This window comes from Mus caroli, chromosome 9 (assembly GCF_900094665.2).
Source record: "Mus caroli chromosome 9, CAROLI_EIJ_v1.1, whole genome shotgun sequence".
NCBI classification, from domain to species: Eukaryota; Metazoa; Chordata; class Mammalia; order Rodentia; family Muridae; genus Mus; species Mus caroli.
In genome coordinates, this window is record NC_034578.1 from 280,802 (window position 1) to 296,227 (window position 15,426).

At 36.9% G+C, this 15,426-nt stretch overlaps 1 protein-coding gene across 1 annotated transcript in view; it reads left to right on the forward strand.

Moving 5' to 3' along the window:
- Positions 1–15,426, forward strand: part of Gucy1a2 (guanylate cyclase 1 soluble subunit alpha 2) — a 237,569-nt gene that overhangs the window by 87,652 nt on the left and 134,491 nt on the right. The window contains exon 5 of the mRNA XM_029481402.1: positions 12,885–13,370. Coding sequence (XP_029337262.1) covers positions 12,885–13,370 — 486 coding nt within the window. The remainder of the gene's footprint in view (positions 1–12,884; positions 13,371–15,426) is intronic.

Genomic DNA, 15,426 nt, shown 5'->3' on the forward strand with positions numbered 1-15,426 from the left:
CACTATACTAGTACCATGCAGTTTTTATCACAATTGCTCTGTAGTAAAGCTTTAGGTCAGGCATGGTGATTCCACCAGAGGTTCTTTTATCCTTGAGAGGAGTTTTTGCTATCCTAGGTTTTTTTGTTATTCCTGATGAATCTGCTGATTGCCCTTTCTAATTCGTTGAAGAATTGAGTTGGAATTTTGATGGCGATTGCATTGAACCTGTAGATTGCTTTTGGCAAGATAGCCATTTTTACTATATTGATCCTGCCAATCATGAGTATGGGAGATCTTTCCATCTTCTGAGATCTTCTTTAATTTCTTTGTTCAGAGACTTGAATTTCTTATCATACAGATCTTTCACTTCCTTAGTTAAAGTCACGCCAAGGTATTTTATATTATTTGTGACTATTGAGAAGGGTGTTGTTTCCCTAATTTCTTTCTCAGCCTGTTTATCCTTTGTGTACAGAAAGGCCATTGACTTGTTTGAGTTAATTTTATATCCATCTACTTCATTGAAGTTGTTTATCACGTTTAGGAGTTCTCTGGTGGAATTTTTAGGATCACTTATACATACTATCATATCATCTGCAAAAAGTGATATTTTGACTTCTTCCTTTCCAATTTGTATTCCCTTGATCTCCTTTTTCATGGTGTTCCACAGCTAACCATTACAATATAATGAACCCCTTTCATTCATATTCTATTGCATTTATTTTTAAAGATAACTACTCCCACTTTTGTTTGGTAAGGTTTTGGGGGGTATTTTCTTTATTTACATTTCAAATGTTATCCCCTTTCCAGGTCTCTCCTCTGGAAACACCCTATCCCTTCCCTGCCTCCCCCTGCCTGTATGAGGGTGCTCTGCCACCTACCTACCCACTTCCACCTTCCTGCCCTGCCATTCCAAGTCCATTCTCTATTATATATGATGCCAGAGACCTGAGTCCCTTCATGTGTACTTTTTGGTTGTTTGTCCAGTCCCTGGGAGCTCTGGTGGGTCTGACCAGTTGACACTGTTACTCACCAAATAGGACTGCAAACCACCTCAGCCTCTTAAGTTCCTTCTCCAACTCCTCCATCCAGGACCCTGCACTCAGTCCAATGGTTGCCTGCAAGCATCTGCATCTTTCATTTCATTTCATCTTTGTACTTGTCAGGCTCTGGCAGAGCCTCTCAGGAGACAGCCAGGCTCTTGTCAGCAAGCACTTTCCTGCATCTTTAATAGTATCCGGGTTTGGCAACTGTATATGGGATGAATCCCCAGGTGAGGCAGTCTCTGGAAGGCCTTTCCTTCAGTCTTTGCTCCACACTTTTTCTCCATATTTCTTCCTATGAGTATTTTGTTCCCTCTTCTAAGAAGCATTGAAGCATCCACACTTTGGTCTTCCTTCTTTTTGGGCTTCATATGGTCTATGAATTGAATCTTGGGTGAATTTTTGGGCTTATATTTACATATCAGTGAGTACATGCCATGCATGTTCTTTTGTGACTGGGTTACCTCACTCTGGATGATATTTTCAAGTTCCATCCATTTGCTTGTAAATTTCATGAAGTCATGGTTTTTAATAGCTGAGTAGTAATTGTACATTGTGGTACATTGTGTAAGCATACTACATTTTCTGTATCCATTTCTCTGTTAAAGGACATCTGGGTTGTTTCCAGCTTCTGGTTATTATAAATGTAGCTGCTATGAACAAAGTGGATCATGTGTCCTTATTACTTGTTGGAGCACCTTCTGGGTAAATGCCCAGGAGTGGTATTGCTGGGTCCTCAGGTAGTTCTATGTCCAATTTTCTGAGTAAAACATAGTTTATTGAAAATATGTTTGAGCTCTTTCCTTCTTACTCCTCCTCTATTCTCTTGTCCCTTATCCTCTCTCTCCCCATTCCCCTCCCTTTTTACCCTCCATGTGCTCATGGCTGGCCTCTACTCTCTGTGCCTTTTTCAGTCTCTACTACCCTCTCAACGCCACACCCCATGCCCTGAGTAAACTGTCTTCTTTACTTTAAAAAAAATAAAGGAAAAATATATTTGATACAGCAATAAGATTAAAAAGGAGTAACAAAATAATATAATCTATTTTTCACAGTGCTTTGACCATAGGCTGTCTGATAAACACTGGTTATCAGACAGAAAAAGCATGCTGTAAATACACTGAAGAAAAAGTAATTAGGGACTATGAGTCACAGAGAACTGTCAGACGGAAGGCATAAAATTAGCTTTTTCCGAGCTTCTGGTCACAGTAACATTTCAACTTTGATACCCATGAAGAATATCAGATTGAAGATGAATATGAATAAATATTGATAACCCATATATACTATTGGATTTATCAGGTATAATATCTTTCTCTGAGGCCTGTACATATTCCTAATCTAAAAGTACATACAGTATGAAAGCAAATTTGTGGAGATGTTCGCTGGTCTTCTATTAGATTTTTTAGAAATTATATAAGCAACATCCCACTCATCATGGGCTTCATTTTATGTCTGCTGTAAAAATGGAAATCTAAATTGGCACTTGAGGCTAAACGTGTTTATATCCATGTATTCCACAAAGCATGGGCAAAGCAATGTTTTGCTTTGTCTAAAAGCAAAGTCTAAAAGATTAAATGCTGCTGTTATTTAGTGTGTTTTCAAACATGGTTTAGGAGTTCCTTTTAAGGAGATGTTTTCCTTACGAGTACCTTCCCATGTGAGAGGAACATGGTCACCGAAATGTCATATCCTTTTCCTAAAAAATTTCAGATATTCTTCAGGAATGAGGTTCAACATTCTATATAAAATGAAATAGGTCCTACTCCTTATATTTTAGGAATGACACCAGAAATATGAAGAAGGATACTAGGATTAAAAATAAAAACCAGAAAAAATCTGTTTCCTCTCATTTCTTTAGACTGAGTAAATTTCCCTGTCATCTCCATTCTATTTTGACCACTCCCAGGGAATTTCCTATTTATATTATTTTAATTTTTCGATTCTATAATTTCCAGTGGCTTAAATTGTATTTTTTATTGCTTTACTGAGATTTTCTAGACATTTTAAAAATTTGTTTGTAAAAACATTTTGTAATTGCCTGCAGAAGCACATTACTGTTGTCTTTAAAATTCTCTGTAAAAATTCTTTAATTTTGTTAATTTTTTTTCCCTGATGTGTATACACTATATGTCTCATGTTTGATTCTGGTGTCTGCAAAAGTCTGAAGACAATGTCAGGTCCTTAAGATCTTTAGTGACAGGTTCTTCCAATCAATCATGTGGGTTCTAGGAAACATATCTTTCCTCTGTAACAACAGCAATTATTTGTAACAGCTGAGCTCTCTCAATAGCTTCAGTTTTAAAAATCTCCTTTTTCTTTGAAAATAGATTCCTTTTTAATACATCTCAAACACAGTTTGCCCTCCCTCGACTCTTCCCAGATACTCCACACCTCCCCTCTCCCTCAGATCTACTCCCTATCTATTTTCCTTCAGAAAGGAGCTGGCCTCCCAGAGATAACAACCAAACATAACAAAACAAGATATAATGGGATAAGACAAATGCCCTCATGTGGAGGTTAGATAAGACACCCCAAGAGGAAGAAAAGAGTTTCAACTCCAGGCAAAAGAGAGACAGACACACTCACTCCCACTGTTAGGAGTCCCACAAAAATACCATAACATATATGCAAAAGACCTGATGCATTTCCATTCAGGTCCTGTGCTTTCTATTTCAGTTACTATGAGACTATGTGAGCCCATTTAGTTGATTCAGTGGGCTGTATTCTTTTGTTGTCTTCTATTCTTTCTGACTCCTGAACTGCTTGAAAATTCTTAGTAAGTAATCCCTGTATCTGACTCAGTTTAGTGTTGGCATAGGTTGATTGTCGTTTTCCTTTCACGTTTGTGATTTCCTGGTTCTTATATCAGTTTATATTTCCATATTTTCACTATAGTCTGCCTGGATGGCTTTGATGGGTTGTAATTTCAGTCACATGCCAACTTTTCGAATATGTCTTGTGCAGTTTTTATCTCCTTTCATAATATCATCCTTCTTTGTTCCAATTTGTCCTTGGTAATGATGCTAGAGAATATTGAATACATTTTGCCCATCCAGTGTTTGGTATCTTTAAGTGAAAGAAGGACATTTCAGCTTATGTAATGGGTGCTTCTTGCTGAATCCTCTAGTGTCAAGTTAATCTTTTCTTGTGTCCTTAGCCAGGCCAAATGGTGAGGGTGTTAGTAGATGAGAGAAAGAAACTTAATACAGAATAGAAGGTTCTCTGCTCAGACACTTTGTGTATTCTAATTTTTTTCAACAAAGCTAGTGTCTTGGAAGTTATCATTAGTCTTTAAGAACAGAAACCACTCCTGCCTGATCTTAAAGATCCAATGATATATAACTTTTTGAGCCTCATTAATTTTATCTCAGAGATCTAAACAATCAAAACCACATCCAGAATATGAATAGATAATAAAGAGAATAAATATTCTATCAATATCAATAACAATTATTGTTCTTTTAGCTGCTTGTTGGGAATGTTTTAAAATATTAATTCGTTTTACTATTTATATTATTTGCATATTTATTATAAGCATAGATTATACTTATACTTAAATTATTAATTATATTTAAAATTGTAATTGTTCTCCTGTCGGTCTGTGTTTCCAACTCACTGCTGGGATGCCAAGCTGCAAACATGCTGCTCAGGGGGGGCATCATATAGTCTAGGATGAGGTCCCAGCCCATGTTTCTCCAGGTGAGATGGCTGGGGGTGGGGGAGGCTGGAATGGATGTTGTGGTTTTCAAATTCCTGTGCATCCAGTAGCTACTGTGAACCTTGAGGAAGAGTTGAGAAAGAGGCAGAGAGCCTGCAATGAGCAGGAGTTGGGGGAGAGGGGCAGGGCAGAATCTAGTGCTTAGCTCTGAGTGAGTGCCAGGAGTAAGGTGAGACTTCTATGGGAGACTTATGTGCAGATCTATATAATGAAGGTCTACTCCTTTCTCCGACCCGACATTCTTTGATAAAGGAGACAGTACTTGCTTGTCCCAACTATTTTATTCACAGTGGATGAAGATGCATGTGCATACTTAGGGTGAACCAGAGATTAAAACCTTTTGTAGGACGGGATACTCAGGAAGGGATGCTCATTGGCTAAACACTTGAGACCTATCCAGATACTTCATTAGCATGGAGAACTCTAGGTTCTATAGTATGTGACCATTTGTTATGATCCTCTTGGTAGGGTGTTGTGGTCACATGCTCCAGGACAGGAACCAGGTGAGGAACTAGTTCAAATTCCTGCCATTCTCAGTTATGAGATTTCCTGGGGTTCTGAACTTGCTACTATCTTACTAATTCTTCTGACAGGTGGCATGGTCCATTGCCCTGTCTCTCTTTATCACCAATTATTAAGCTTTCTCAGTGTTGTGCATCGGTAAAAAGCATGTACTCAAAAGATGTATTAGTTATATACACCATCCTCATCAGACTCATTACCTACATATCTATTTTAACCATATTGAAACCTAGAGTTTAAAAACTTGAATAACTGGACTGAACCAAGCTAAAATTCCCAATTTAATGACGTTTCAATTTTATTGCAATTCAGTATGAAATAATCCCTTTTTATGTTTTCTAGTTTCTGAAATTTTATAGATTTTGCGAAGTTCTTATTTTTTGTAATGGCTATTATCTCATAGATCTCTAACATTATTAGACATATAATAAAATTTTATATTTGAGAAAGTTTTNTTTTTTTTTTTTTTTTTAAGATTTATTTATCCATTATATGTAAGTACACTGTAGCTGTCTTTGTCTTCAGACGCACCAGAAGAGGGCATCAGATCTCATTACGGGTGGTTGTGAGCCACCATGTGGTTGCTGGGATTTGAACTCTGGACCTTCGGAAGAGCAGTCAGGTGCTCTTACCCACTGAGCCATCTCACCAGGCCCCAAGTTTATGACTCTGGTTACTTTGTAGAAGAAATGTAGTTTATAGAGGAATTTTTTTAATTACTAAATTTGTAAATGCAAATACCCAGTTTAAGAACATTCACTTGACAAAATAACTTAGGAAGAATAATTTGTATTGTTTTCCAACTGGTGAAATATATTTATGACAGTGACACAAATGTTACAAGTGAATTTCTGCATTAGTTAAGATAAGAATTCAACAACAAAAATTATTTTAAAAGAAATCTATTTGTTTTGTTTCTGTCTCCTGTGTAACTGTCCTATGATATAGATAGTGAATATTTTTTTTTTCTCACAAGGACTGTAGAAGTTAGAGATTTTGAAAAATTAACAATTAGTCACTTATAAAAAAATTGTTATATATATTTATTAATTCTCTGAGAATTTTGTACAGTTTGTTTTGATCATATTTTCTGCCAAATCTTTCCAGAATGACTAGGGTTACAAACTGTACAAATAGGCTTCTTTTTATATTAAAAAAATTACACTCTGTCTTATATACTAAATGAATATATTATTTGTATAAACAGATGGGCCGATCATAATACACAGTTTATCTTTCTAAAGAGAAGTCTTTTTTCTTGAGTCTTTTTTTTTTGAATTTTTTTATTAGCTGTTTTCTTCATTTACATTTCAAATGCTACCCCCTTTCCCCTATACTCTCCCCACTCCACCTGCTCCCCAACCCACCAACTCTCAATTCCTGGCCCTGGAATTCCCCTATACTGGGGCATAGAATCTTTGCATGGCCAAGGGACTCTCCACACATTGATGGCAGACTTCTAATCAATCAAACATGAGTGTTTCTCTTTCTCCAACTTCTTACCAGCTATAGACACGAGCTCTGGGGGTACTGGTTAGTTCATATTGTTGTTCCTTCTATAGGGCTACAGACCCTTTCAGCTCCTTGGGTACTTTCTCTAGCTCCTTCACTAGGGACCCTGTGTTCAATCCAATAGGTGACTGTGAGCATCCACTTCTGTATTTGCCAGGCACTATATCAGGGTCCTGTCAGCACTATATTGCTGGCATATACAATAGTGTCTGGGTTTGGTGGTTGTTTGTGGGATGGATCCCTGAGAAGGCCAGTCTCCGGATGGTCCTTCCTTCAGGCTCAGCTCAGAACTTTGTCTCTGTAACTCCTCCCATGAGTATTTGTTTCCTCCCTCTAAGAAGGAATGAGATTTCCACACTTTGGTCTTCCTTCTTCTTGAGTTTCATGTGTTTTGCAAATTGTATCTAGGGTATCCTAAGTTTCTGGGCTAATATACACTTATAAGTGAGTGCATATCATGTTTGTTCTTTTGTGATTGGGTTACCTCACATAGTATGCTAGCCTCCAGATCCATCCATTTGCGTAAGAATTTCATAAATTCATTGTTTTTAATGGCTGAGTAGTAATTCATTGTATAAATGGACCACATTTTCTGTATTCATTCCTCTGTTGAGGGACATCTGGATTCTTTCCAGCTTCTGGCTATTATAAATAAGGCTGCTATGAACATAGTGAAGCATGTGTCCTCATTACAAGTTGGAACATATTCTGGGTATATGCCAAGGAGAGGTATTGCTGGATCTTCCCATAGTACGATGTCCAATTTTCTGAGGAACCACTAAACTGATTCCCAGAGTGCTTTGCAAGCTTGCAATCCCACCAGCACCACAGGAGTGTTCCTCTTTCTCCAACTTCTTGCCAGCATCTGCTGTCACCTGTGTTTTTGATCTTAGCCATTCTGACTGGTGTGAGGTGGAATCTCAGGGTTCTTTTGATTTGCATTTCCCTGGTGGTTAAGGATGTTGAACACTTTTTTAAGGATCTTCTCAGCCATTCATTATTCCATAGTTAAGAATTCTTTCATGTTTTAATAGATATTTGGTTTTCTGGAGTCCATCTTCTTGAGTTCTTAATATATATTGGATATTAGTCCGTTATCAGATTTAGGACTGGTAAAGATCTTTTCCCAATCTGGTGTGGCCTTTTTGACTTATTGACAGTGTCTTTTGCCTTACAGAAGCTTTGTAATTATATGAGGTCCCATTTATAACAGCCATTGCTGTTCTGTTCAGAAAATTTTCCTTGTGCCCATATCTTTGAGGCTGTTCCCCAATTTCTTTATAAGTTTCAGTGTCTCTGGCTGTATGTGGCGTTCCTTGATCCACTTAGATTTGAGCTTTGTACAAGGAGCTAAGAATGGACAATTCACATTCCTCTACATGATAACTGCCGGATCGGCAGATCCGGATAGATCCGGAAACATTTGATGAAAATGTTGTCTTTTTTCTACTGGATGGTTTTAGCTCCTTTGTCAAAGATCAAGTGACCATAGGTGTGTGGATTATTTCTGGGTCTTCAGTTCTATTTCTTGGATCTACCTGTCTGTCACTGTACCAGTACTATGCAGTTTTTAATCACAATTGCTCTGTAGTACATACAGCTTGAGGTCAAGGATGGTGTTTCCACCAGAGGTACTTTTATTGTTGAGAATAGCTTTTGCTATCTTAGGTTTTTGTTATTCCAGATGAATTTGCAAATTACCATTTCTAGTTCATCGAAGAATTAAGTTGGAATTTTGAAGAGATTGCATTGATTCTGTAGATTGCTTTAGGCTAGATGGATGGCCATTTTTACTACATTAATCCTGCCAATCCATGAGCATGGGCGATCTTTCCATCTTCTGAGATCTTCTTTGATTTTTCTTCAGAGACTTGAAATTCTTATCATATATACCTTTCACTTCCTTAGTGTCACACCAAGGTAGTATTTTATATTTTTTGTGACTATTGTGAAGGGTTTTGTTTGTGTAATTTCTTTCTCATCCTGTTTATCCTTTGTGTAGAGAAAGGCAACTGATTTGTTTGAGTTAATTTTATATCAAGCTACTACACTGAAGTTGTTTATCATGTTTAAGAGTTCTCTGGTGAAAAATTTAGGTTCACTTATATATACTATAATATCATCTGCAAATAATGATATTTTGACTTCTTCCTTTCCAATTTGTATTCCCTTGATCTCCTTTTTTTGTCTAATTGATCTGGCTAGGACTTCAAGTACTATACTGAAGAGGTAGAGAAAAACTGGGCAGCCTGTCTAGTCCCTGATTTAGTAAGATTGCAGTAGGATCTGATAATGTTTTGGGTTTCCTCAGGTTCTGTTGTTATGTCTCCCTTTTCATGTCTGATTTTGTTAATTAGGATACTGTCCCTTTGCCCTCTAGTTAGTATGGCTAAAGGTTTAATCTATCTTGTTAATTTTCACAAAGAACCACCTCCTTGTTTCATTGAGTCTTTGAATAGTTCTTTTTGTTTCCACTTGGTTGATTTCAGCCATAAGTTTATTTCCTGCAGTCGACTCCTCTTGGGTGAATTTGCTTCCTTTTGTTCTATAGCTTTTAGGTGTTCTGTCAAGCTGCTTGTTTATGCTTTCTCTAGTTTCTTCTTGGAGACATTCAGAGGTATGAGTTTTTCTCTTAGAAATGCTTTCATTGTATCCCATAAGTTTGGGTATGTTGTGGCTTCATTTTCCTTAAACTCTAAAAAGTCTTTAATTTCTTTTATTATTTCTTCCTTGACCAAGATATCATTGAGTAGATTGTTGTTCAGATTCCACGTGAATGTTGGTTTTCTGTTATTTTTGTTGTTATTGAATATCAGCCTTAGTGTGTGGTGTTCTCATAGGATACATAGATTATTTCAATATTTTTGTATCTGATGAGGCCAGTTTTGTGACAAATTATGTGGTCAGTTTTGGAGAAGGTACTATGAGGTGTTGAGAAGAAGGTATATCCTTTTGTTTTAGAAAAAAATGTTCTATAGATATCTGTTAAATACATTTGGCTCATAAGTTCTGTTAGTTTCACTGTGTCCCTGTGTAGTTTCTGTTTCTATGATCTATCCATTGTTGAGAGTGGAGTGTTTAAGTCTGCCACTATTATTGTGTGAGGTGCAATGTGTGCTTGTGTGTTTTCTTTCTTTTTTTTTTTTATATATATTTTACTTGGCCCTTTTCCCCTACAGCTTTTAATATTTTTTGTTTGTTCTGTGCAGCTAGTGTTTTGATTAGTATGTGAGGAACAGATTTTCTTTTCTATTCTCATTTATTTGGTGTTCTATAGGCTTTTTGTACCTTTATGGACATCTCTTTCTTTAGGTTGGGGAAGTTTCTTCTTATGTTTTTATTGAAGACATTTTTAGGTCCTTTGAACTCAGAATCTTCGTTCTCTATTCTAATTATTCTTAGATTTGGTCGTTTCATTGTGTTCTGAATTTCCTAGATGCTTTGGGTTAGGAGTATTTTAGGTTTTGAATTTTCTTTGACAGTTGTGTCCATCTCTCCTATGATATCTTCCCTACCATAGATTCTTTCTTCTATCTCTTGTAATCTGTTGGTGATATTTACATCTGTAATTCCTGACCTCTTTCCTAGTTTTTCCATTTCTAGGTTTGCCTCCATTTTTGTTTTCTTTTTTTTAATTTAATGTTATTTGTAATTCATTTTTTACACTCCATATTCTACTCCCTGCCCCTCCCCATCCACCATCAGACTGCACCACATTCCACACCTCCTCTCCACCCATCCCATCTCCACATGGATGCCCTCACCCCCCGACCCACACACACACACCCCACCTGACTTCTAAACTCACTGAGGCCTCCAGTCTCTTGACAGTTAGGTCCTTCAAATCTGAATGAACACAGACCTGGAATTCCTCTACTGTATGTGTGTTGGGGGCCTCATATCAGCTGGTGTATGCTGTCTGTTGGTGGTCCAGTGTTTGAGAGATCTCAGGGGTTCAAATTAATTGAAACTGCTGGTCTTCCTACAGGCTCACCATCCTTCTCAGCTTCTTTCAGTCATCTCTAATTCAAAAACAGGAGTCAGCTGCTTCTGTATTGGTTGGGTGCAATTAACTGCATCTAACTCAGCTGCTTGTTGGATCTTTCAGAGGGCAGTCATGACAGATTCCTTTTTGTGAGCATTCCATAGCTTCCATAGTAATAGTGTTAGGCCTGACAGTAGGGAGAGGGCAATTATAGTCCCCACCTCCAGTAGTAAGACAGGATATCAAGTGAGGGATGGGGTTGCCATCTCATAGTCACATCTCTGACACATAATTTTTTCTGTCTAAAAGAATTACAGGGATGGAAATGGTGAGGGGACTGAGATAAAGAAGTTCCAGTGACAGGCCCAAAGTGGGATCCATTTGTGTTTACTTTATTGTTTCTACTTCCACTTTTACATCTTGGACTGCTTTATTCAATTTCTCCACCTTTTTCATTGTGATTTCCATATTTCTTTAAGGGATTTATTTGTTTACTCTTTAAGGGCTTCTACCTGTTTACCTGTTTTTTTTATGTTGTTTTTTGTTTTGTTTTTTGTTTTTGTTTTTGTTTTTTTTTGGTTTGTTTTTTTTGTATCTCTTTCTGTGCATTATTTACATTCTCTTAAAGGACTTACTTGATGGCATGGGATTTTAGGTCAGCTTCCTGATTTCAAGGTGTCTTTGTATATTCAGGGCATGTTATGGTGGGAGAACTGGGTTCAGATGATGCCTCATATATTGGCTTCCATTGTTTATGGTCTTGTGCTTGCCTCTAGCCATCTGGTTATACCTCATGTTTGATGGTCTGGGTGACTGTCTGGAGTCTGCCTCTTTTGTCCCTGGGTTGCTTCAGGTCTTCTGATAGGCCTGAGGTCCTGGCTGTAGCAGACCACCTGTGGGACCTTCCTATTGGTGTCTCTTCAGAGGGGCAGAGAAGCTGCTGATCTTATACCATGGCTACAGTAGATCTCCTGGGAGGCCTTCATACTGAGGAGCAGTCAATCTGTTGTCTTGTGGAAAGATGTTCTTTGAGGGTGGGGAGGGGTAGGGGGTAGGGTGGGGCAGCTATGGACTGTTGTTTCTTTTTCTCTGTGTGTATCAGAACTACTGGGAGACTTTCAGTCTGTTGGGTAAGTTGTTCTGTATGCCACCAAACCTCAAGGAGGTCTTCAGACTGTGTTGTCTGTTGCCCAGTTGCTCTGTGTACAGAGGAGGTCCTAGGATGCCTTTAAGCTGTGGTGTCTTTAGGGGAGCAGACAAGCTGGTGATCAGTTGCTTAGTTTCCCTGTGTGCAACATATTTCCTGGGATGCCTCAGGCTGTGGTCTCAGTTGCCTGACTGCTCTGAGTGCAGTGGATCTTCTGGGATATCTCAGGATATGGTGTCTTCAGGGGAGTAGACCAACTAGCAATATGCCTCAGCAGAAAGAACCGGGAAGAAGGTCACTTTACATTCTTCACTGACTAAAGTTCTATTCTAATTTATGTCTGTGGAGTATGTTTTGCTTTATGAATACGCACTTTCTGCTAACAATGGCTTAATGACAGATTTGTGGTTTAACTTCTTTACTTTTCAGCTTACTGAAGGGCCCACTAATCTTGTCATCATGTTGACTGCTACTTTTTCCAAGTACTGTGTAGCAGGTGGATAAATTATGTACCTAACACTAAATATTTTTTATGATTTATCTTGAACTCCAAGATTTAATTTTTGAAGGGGGTGTTATTTTAATGACACTTAAGTACAGGTATTTTGACAAGTCAGTTCATCCTGATTCTGTCACTATTAAGCTGAAGTGGTATGAGTTGGTTCATAAGCCAGTTCAACAATACACCTGGGAATAATTCTCAATCTTGAATAAAAATGTTTTCCTGTGTAATTTTCTCAATGGTCTCATTTTATATTTTATCATTGTCTTTAAAATAAGATGGAAAACAGTTATTTCTATTCTGATCCATAAAGTATATAATGGCTTTGAATACATTGAATATTTCCTAGTGTGAAAACAATAATTCATACAGTGAAGAAACAATTTTGTTTCTCTTAGCCATCAAGCATTACATAATTTTTTTTCTTCTTGCTTGTGATGAGGACTGATCAAATTTCCATGTCCTTTTCACAGGTGATGGAAATCAAAGGACAAATGATCCATGTCCCAGAATCAAGTGCCATTTTGTTTTTGGGATCTCCATGTGTGGACAAGTTGGATGAACTGATGGGCCGAGGACTGCATCTCTCAGACATCCCTATTCATGATGCCACCCGAGATGTCATTTTAGTTGGAGAGCAAGCCAAGGCCCAGGATGGCTTGAAGAAGAGGATGGATAAATTAAAGGCCACATTAGAAAGAACTCACCAGGCCCTGGAAGAAGAAAAAAAGAAGACAGTGGATCTGCTGTATTCCATTTTCCCTGGTGATGTAGCCCAGCAGTTGTGGCAAGGGCAGCAAGTACAGGCCAGAAAGTTTGATGATGTCACCATGCTTTTCTCTGACATTGTGGGCTTTACAGCCATATGTGCTCAGTGTACTCCCATGCAGGTGATCAGCATGCTCAATGAACTCTACACAAGATTTGATCACCAGTGTGGCCTTTTGGATATTTACAAGGTAATGGAGATGAGCTAATTATATATATGTACTTTAATAACAAATTCTCAACTCACAAGAATGCATACTAACTTGAACTTGATGACGAATTATATATATATATATATATATATATATATATATATATACATACATATATATACATTATCATGAGATACTTGCCACACATATGGAGAGATAGATAAATCTTTATATAGAATATACATCTTTCTAGTATCTTAGCAAAAGTTCATTATTTCATCTTAAAGTATTGACTTCAGCAATTCTGATATTGCAGTTTAAGAAAAATAGTTCTGCACAACTGCTTTCTATTCAAAATTAGTAAATAATTAACCCACAATACTAAGCAAATGTGAAAATATAATTAGCTTTTGCTTAGAGAGTGAGACTACAATATAAAGAATTTATTTTTATGGAGAAAAGGACATAACAAATGATATTAAAATATGGTTTATATTATTTACCTTTGAGCTTCTTCACAACATCAATATAGTGAGATCCTCTACTTCTAAAAGAATATATGCAAGTATTCTCACTCTTTCCTATATGGTCAATGTTCTCAGTCAGAATCTTAATATTCTTAGCTTTGAATGAGGGTACATCACAACTGTGTAAGAATCACCATTTTTTATTTGTGTTTTGGCAGACTCTGTAGGAACTTCTTGTAAAAGCTACAGCCATATTTCAAGAAGGTCAATCCTCTACCTACTTAGTAGATAAACAGTTTGCAAGGATTTTTACACAGATTATGTAATGACAGAGTCCGTGGATTTTTACATGAAGGTCAGCAGAGACACTTAATTTAAGCAAATGGTGAATGGCAGGGTTTTAATATAATCATAGAAAATTTGAGCAGCTGAACCTCTTCATGGTATAAGCCACATGGAAACAGATTGGGATAGAACTTATGTGCTTATTTTCCCCCTCCGATTATGATTCATGAGGTATTCATATTAAGATGTGCCTCCCTGAAAAAAGGAGACTATATAGAATGATTATATAGAACACGCAGCAGATGCTTACTTCCTCTCTGAGGGGTAAGTATTCTGAGTAGAGAATGACTAAGATATATAAAATAAGAGGTTTTACAAATTGTCTTTAACCTCTCTGTAATTTATTTTTGCATAATTTGTAATAAAAGTAGCCCAGGGTCATAAAAAGTTTTCATCAAGCACTACTTCTATCTATTAATATAAATATAGTTCATGTTATGACACCATATATGCGTACTTTGATTAAGCAATATAATCATGCCAATAAACATGTCAATCAAAATACTAAAAAAGAAAGAAAGAAAGTAAGAAAGAAAGAAAAGGAAAGAAAAAAATGAAAAAAAAATGTAGCCCAGTGTGTGGTTCTAAGCTAGAGGGACACCCTAATCCTGTGGTTCTTGTGCACTGACATTTCCTGAAAGAGAAGAAATCAGAATAAGTTTACCTATACACTCTTCCTTCATACTTCATCTTGCATTTTATTGGGATCATTAGTCTCAATGAGTTTCAGTGTTCGCCTCCTCCAGCTTACATTTTTTAATTTTAAAATTATATAATTTAGTGGAAAAGATAGATGTATAGATTCACTTTGTTTAGTCTATAGTTTAAATACGATATAAGTGAGGCTTTGAAAAGAAGTATAAGAAGAAATGTGATGCCTTCTGGGGTTAGCAAATCCAAAGTCTAAAAATATAATGAGCTTTCATAGACATCTTGGAAAATAAAGCTGTTAAAATATGATGTGATCTTCATATTTATTTGTATGTTATTAAACTTAGGACACATTACCAGCAAGTTTTAACTTGCAAAATGATTTTCTTGATGTAATCCTTAGCTTCACTGTCTACCTCTCCTGTGTGTGTGCGTGTGTGTGTGTGTGTATGTATGTATGTAAACAAAAATAATACAAATAACAAATTTTCCTCAAGCAAACTTGCTTCTTAAATTTAAATAATGATGTATGAACTTATACAATTCTAGGGCTATTAGTTTTTTAACATATTCAATACTTGGGATATGTGTATCAGCAATAAGTAGATGGGTCAGCTTTCGCTGTTCATTTT